Below are 6,290 nucleotides of genomic sequence, written 5' to 3'. Positions count from 1 at the left end.
AGGTTTTAAATGTGTTTCCTGTGTTTATGGGGAATCGGAATTGCTACATTTAAATGTTATCGGGTTATCTTTTCTTTGTGGCCAACAAGCAGCTTGCAGGTAAAGATGTATACATTGGTCAGTCATGCATTCCTTGCGAGTTATAGTCACAAGGACCACACGTGGTAACATCAAATGTGCTTCACATAGTTGCACCCAAATAATATCTACATCAGACATATGTATGTATAGATGGCTACTAAAGAACATATGTTCATAACGGTAATGCGAATACGTAAATGTAGTTCGCACATTAGTCCATCACAGAACAGGAAGAGGCGATGCATGTAGAAACATTCCACGGAAGGCAACAGACTCTCAGAAACCTGACACAGGGCGAAGCCTGTGAAGTCTCAGTGGGAAAGTGGAGTTGATGATTAGTACAAGATTAGAATTAGGAGAGAAATTGGATTTAACCTGAACTGGTCCGAAACTAATTTGAGGGGGAATAGTTAAGAGGAATAGGGTTCAACCTGAAAAAGTCATACCCTAATTACAAATATGTACAAATAATGTGTGGGTGCGGTAAAGAATGCAATGTCCCCAAGCGCTAATTCCTTTAATGACCTTTTAGGTATTTCACTGATGACATTCGTACACTTTTACTGACTTCCTACAAAGCAAATCACTGTGGGCCGTACGTACCAGGTACCTTGCCAGAAGTGCACCAGAACCAATATTCGTGCACTTCAAGAACACGAAAGATAAGTGATAAATGAACACAGATCAAAGTAATTGGGACTGGTTGGCTTCCAGGTTCAAACTAGAACTGGATCAAACATTCCTGTAGTGTTGGCAACCTTTTGTTCTGCTCCTAATCCGCGAATACATCATGAGTATCTAATTCTTGGTGCCAAGTGCTACTACAAAATGTGAGTGTTTCAAAGCAATGGGGAATTTGATCCTGTTTCGATATTTGAGAATTATTCCAAGCTTTATTTTCCATAAAAAGTGACTGTTTAAGATAACAGAGCACAATTTGTTTTTCATGCAAGCCAACTGTGTGGAAAATTCAACAAAATACTGCCATTTTCTTCATGCACAACACAAACAAACTCACATACGTTTCCCAGAGAGTCAACATAGTTTCACTCGCAGCTCATGGTCTCTCTTGTAAAAGCCTGAAACATGATGGCTGTTTTCTTAAAACATCCATGACTTACAACAATGTGTGCATGTCACAATCCTGAAGAGCAACTGCAAAATGGGGGATTCGAAGGGAAACTAAAACGATGCAGTGCTAAATGTTCTCGAGCTTTTCTGAAAAAAAAAAAAGTGAAATATTAACTGCAGGAAATTCATGACAGCCATTACGTCGACACCATGGGCCTCTTGTCCGTAAAAAAACCTTTCAGGATGAACACCTGTCCAATAAATATCACCAGGATGGCAACAGTCTCACCAAGTGACCAGTACATGACACGTGAGTTCAAGTCTTCGGCACGTTTCCTGCCTTGTGCTTCACGTAGTTTATGATGGGTCTGGTAGTCGACAATTGTGTTCAAGTTGTTGTGTATACTGTCGGATGACGACTCCATCTGTCAAAATAGGTGTACGAATGGAAAGGTGAGCACAATTATCTGTACAATTAGAGACAATAGCAGAGCTTTGCCCCTGTGTCTATATGATGGACACAACTTAATTTTATAGCCAAAAGTATAAGAAAATAGCCGTCTATGTTGGGTGTCCATCTATCTGACCAACCATTGTTTATTTGGTGTCATGCTATTGTGGATTCTACAAGGAAGTACAGTTCAAGCACATCAGACAACGTTCTTCACTTGTATTGCCTCCCCACAACATAAAATATTGTAAAAGTGGATATTTTGCAAATTCGCAAGGTTTGACATTTAGGGCATATTTCACGGGACTTTATTTGGCGATGCATGTTCAATGCGGTTGCACCATGGAGCCCATCTGGGTCGAAATTGTGGAAATCTGAAGCTTCGACAGGATATAGAGAATTGTCTGTGCTTTTCCGACTCCCAGATAGATTTAGATTTTTTCCTCAGATTTTTATTGCTTAGAAAAAGTATAGTTAGAATACATGGAAAACTGGACTGAGAGGGCAAGGCCTGTCGAAAGAATTCCATGGTGAACTCTACGTTGACGGTCCAGCTTACATTCTCCAGTTGAGAATGAAGGCAGAATGAAGTCAAGTTTGAATAAGCGGGGAATCGATGTCCAGTAGAGTAAATGTTGCAAAAGGGGTGCCAAATACAACAAAATAGCACTTCAATAGAACGCACTCAGTGGGTCAGTTCGACTAGTGAAACATATTGCAAATTACAATTTTTCTTACTCTCTTGTCGTAGCGGAAAAATGACAAACACGAAAATTACTACCTTTACAGTAATTCAAACTTTCAATCTTAAACTTTTGTTGGAAGCTTGGTAAAGTGTCTATTTGTTAGAACTCAGTCTCAAAGAAGCTGCTGCAGTTAGTCATCAGAATGAGATATTCACAGAAGTGATAGTTTTCGATTGGTTAGGTGGCGAGAATGTGTCATTAGAAAGGCATGTACTGCCTAGAAAACAAACACATCAGTGGCGGCAGCCTTCAGTCTACTCCTGCAATACGACAGTGAAGCAATTCACGACAAACATATGACAAGTGGACACATCAGGATACATCGGTTCATAAGAAGTTAAGTTTGTTACGTTAAGATGTTCTCTAACTTTACTGCTGTTACCACCCCCTGAATCAGATGATGCCCTCCTTGTTGTCTGAACATACGAAAGGATGTGGACACATGGACATCCAGTTGTCTCAATCGGCCAGTCATGCCTGGTGATTAGAGCTTTTTCATGATGAACACCCCATACTAACAGTCTGAACTATAACTGTGTTGTTACAACCCTACATATGTTACATCATAAGAGTTTTACAAGATATGTAGAGTTCTATAAAAAATGTAGTGTTCCTTCACAGACAAAGTCTAGACCATTTTGACATGACTTAGAATAAAGAATGGCAAAGGCGCCCTAAAATGGAGAATCTGATTGTCTATTCCTTTTTCACCTTGTCGGTTTGATGTACCTCTTATCCACATGTTTGTTTTTCTTAGGGAAATCAATGTGCAATACCAATCAATGATCTAGTATGTGGGGAAAAGAGGACGAAGAAGTTGGGAGGTTGGAGACAGGTGGTAAAAAGGAGGACGACGAAGGGTTTTGAGGGAGTGTGGACGTGGAAGCACACGGTAAGGGACCTTAAGACTGTGGACGTGGAAACGCACACGAACTGACTGTAAGATGTAAGTTGTTACAGTAAAGAGTCTCTTGGCACATCTTGTATTTCTAGTTGTGTTTCGCCTTCCACGGGGATCGAATGTACGGGCTTTGCCCCCGAGAGTGGGAGTAGGCTCCCATAAGTGGTATGAGAGGTAGAACCCTACCGCTTTTACATTGGTTCCTGTGAAGTACTCACTTAAAAGGGAAGCCGTCAAAGCCCACCCTGGCAAGGGATTCCTGTCTTTGTTACTCATATAAACAGGGAAGTTTATCACAATGTTACAAAATACAAATAGAAGGAATTCATACCTTTGTCATTGCAGTGTGATGTTCTCCAAGGCCAGGCAATGGTTTCTCTTCTCCAACTTGGAAGTTAAAGTACACAAGCTTGTTGCTGAATGTGGAGAACTCATTGCTGAAGCACATTGTGTACATTCCAGTCCTTGAAGCTGTGAATTTCACAGTATCAAATTGTCTTTTCGTCGCCTTGTACACCTGGTCTTTTCCAGGTCCTTCCAGTGCCATATCGACATCATAGTGGCCTCCAGTTACAACCTGCGGTAAAATAATTGGAATAGAAATTAATTTTTTTAACTAAAATATATCCATGCTTTTTTTTTTTAGAAATGACAGACGTTTCTCTTGTATCGGCGATATTGTTTAACCAAGCTTCTGGTGGGTTTTCATGTTCTTCCTTTCTTTTTTGCGTGGCGCTAACAAATTGCTTAAGAAATCCACACACAGACCTCGGGACTACATTCTAGTTATTATACATCGACGGAGACGTATAAAAGAACAGCGAATACACACCGTATCTTGGATTTATATGCCGACTTTATGTAGCAGTATAGCATGTGATTATAATCTGGTTTTCTCATTTATGCCTCGGTGTACACCAGACAACATAAAGAGTATTTTCATTCGCGCGCATAAACTGTTACTGACCGATTAAGTGCACAAGCGCTGGCTAAGTCGCCGTAACAGCTGTTTGCTCTGATAGGAGCAGAGCAGGCCAATGAAGAGCTTTATCAAAACCTTATTTAACACAGTCGGCCTCTAACAAAATGCAAATTTACGAATTGTTCGCGATATCCGAAGCAAATGAAACTAGTGTAGTGTAACTTGGGCGAGTTCAGCAATGGTTATTGCTCACAACACCAACACCACAGGTTTACAAACCGTTTTCCTATCTTCCACGAACAACTGCTGCTGATTACACAGTGAAGTGAAATGGAGCTAAGGTTTTCACGGTTAACTACGACATATTGAGAAAACTGCTACGAAATAATACCTGGTATTCAATAGTAGATGGTGTGCCTTCCTTGATGTCTTCGTGAAAGCACTGTTTCGCGTTGTCTGGCAGTTCAAATGTAAGTTCCACAGCAACGGTGATGTGCACGCTGGAAGCTAACGTTATAAGGAGTAACACTGAAAACATGATTCAGTTGTAATGCAAAAACGACGCATTAAATACACTATTACAAAGTACCGCGACACCTGCCTTCCAACGTGTACAAATATACCGGAAGTTGATGCTGCGCTCGGAATGGAGCGATGGTGGCGACACCTTCAAGAAAACGCCCGGCTATAGCAACTACAGTAACGTTGTTAAATGAAAAGTCATGCCAAAAAGGAAATTTAGTCATTCATAAAGCGCTTTTTAAGTAATAATGAATAATAAAATTAACAGAAACATTTGTTTGAGCTTTATCACGAAATCACAAATCTACCACTTGATGCACTAAACTGAAACCGAAACGTGCGTCGTTGTGAACCTTTCAAGCGGTGGAGGCAGACGTTGGCAAGCAGGCATTGTGGAGGGCGGAATAATTGAGCGGTTAGGATAGCCACCTTGCGCTCTGAGTCTGGGATGTGACGGTTCGAATCTCGATACCTGCTGTGTTTTCCGTGCGTTGAATCTTGAATCTGAAATATTAGAGAGTCCTCTCAGCTAACTGTGGCGGACAGAAAATAGTGCAGGGCATAGATTGCTCAACTTAGACGAAATATACAAGGTGTTTTTTTTTTTATTATTCGTTACAGAATTATTATAAAAAATCGAGCAGAGCAAAATAGATGCCCTTTTAGCAGGTGGGTTATACGGCCAGGCGAACATCTTGTAGGACAGCGTATGCAACTACTGGACGACTAATGAGTTAAAATTCATTGATTAACTTATGCATTAGATGTTTTCTGGAAAATGCGAGACAGCAGAATTAGTGCCAGTCATTATTCAAATCCACAGACCTTATTAAACGGCCTCTGAATTGAACGTACTTTGACAAATAAATTGTCAAATTTCGCCATGCAAATGAGCCAAAACCAGAAGCACACGCTTTTCGGGCGCAGAAACGACGCGACCTTCGCCTTATCTGAGTCCGATAGCGATCTATATGGCCAACAGGTTAGCGCCTACTTCAATCAGCTCCATCGCTCCAAAGTACGTGGCCATCTCACATGGATTGCCTGTCACTCTTTCTGTGCTCGACTGGTGCGTAGTTCTGGTTGCCGATAATTGGCATAGCGAAATTTGGCAATTTATATCGCGAAGTATGTTCGCTTCTCAGGGTGTTTAGTGAGGACGATGGATTTGAATAATGACTGGCTCCAATTTTCCCCAGTTGCACATCTTCTTCGAGGGGTAGTTGTCCGCTTGGTCGTATAACTCAACTGCAAAACGACATCAATGCTGCTCTCATAGCCTTTCTTGAAGAAAAAACAAATCCGTACAGAAAAAAAAAAAAAACGCAGGACGAGAGTCGCCGATATTTCGAAAAGAGAGTGTTCTTCTTCCGTGTATGGTTTGTTCACTTTACTTGCTTTACTTCACCCTTACACCATCATGGATGTTTACTGGTTTTTCTTAGTCATCCTCTCAACATAACGTGCAATAACGAGTAAAAGTAAGCAAAAACGAGTTCTGCTAGTCTTGGTAATATATGTTTAGCTGTTGAAGACGATCGTGATATGGGCTGTGTAATTTTCTGAAGGCATCCCGAAGTCCAACGATGATGTTCT

General features: G+C 40.9%; 1 protein-coding gene across 1 annotated transcript; it reads right to left on the bottom strand.

The window, feature by feature from the left end:
- Positions 1 to 583: 583 nt before the first annotated feature.
- LOC135385649 (transmembrane emp24 domain-containing protein 3-like) lies at positions 584 to 4,814 on the bottom strand. Its single transcript, XM_064615101.1, has 3 exons — positions 4,564 to 4,814; positions 3,582 to 3,827; positions 584 to 1,577 (listed from the first exon to the last, which is right to left on the bottom strand). Exons 1-3 carry the CDS (start codon positions 4,708 to 4,710, stop codon positions 1,350 to 1,352), a joined length of 621 nt encoding a protein of 206 aa, XP_064471171.1. The 5' UTR covers positions 4,711 to 4,814; the 3' UTR covers positions 584 to 1,349.
- Between the last annotated feature and the right edge of the window lie 1,476 nt (positions 4,815 to 6,290).

This window comes from Ornithodoros turicata, chromosome 2 (assembly GCF_037126465.1).
Source record: "Ornithodoros turicata isolate Travis chromosome 2, ASM3712646v1, whole genome shotgun sequence".
NCBI classification, from domain to species: domain Eukaryota; kingdom Metazoa; phylum Arthropoda; class Arachnida; order Ixodida; family Argasidae; genus Ornithodoros; species Ornithodoros turicata.
This window is presented reverse-complemented; position numbering and strand designations above follow the sequence as displayed.

Coding starts and splice junctions, on each gene's coding strand:
- LOC135385649 (XM_064615101.1), bottom strand. CDS start 4,710: ATGTTTTCAGTGTTACTCCTTATAACGTTAGCTTCCAGCGTGCACATC. Junction 3,828..4,563: donor CATCTACTATTGAATACCAG/GTATTATTTCGT, acceptor ATTTTACCGCAG/GTTGTAACTGGAGGCCACTA. Junction 1,578..3,581: donor ATCACACTGCAATGACAAAG/GTATGAATTCCT, acceptor CTATTTTGACAG/ATGGAGTCGTCATCCGACAG.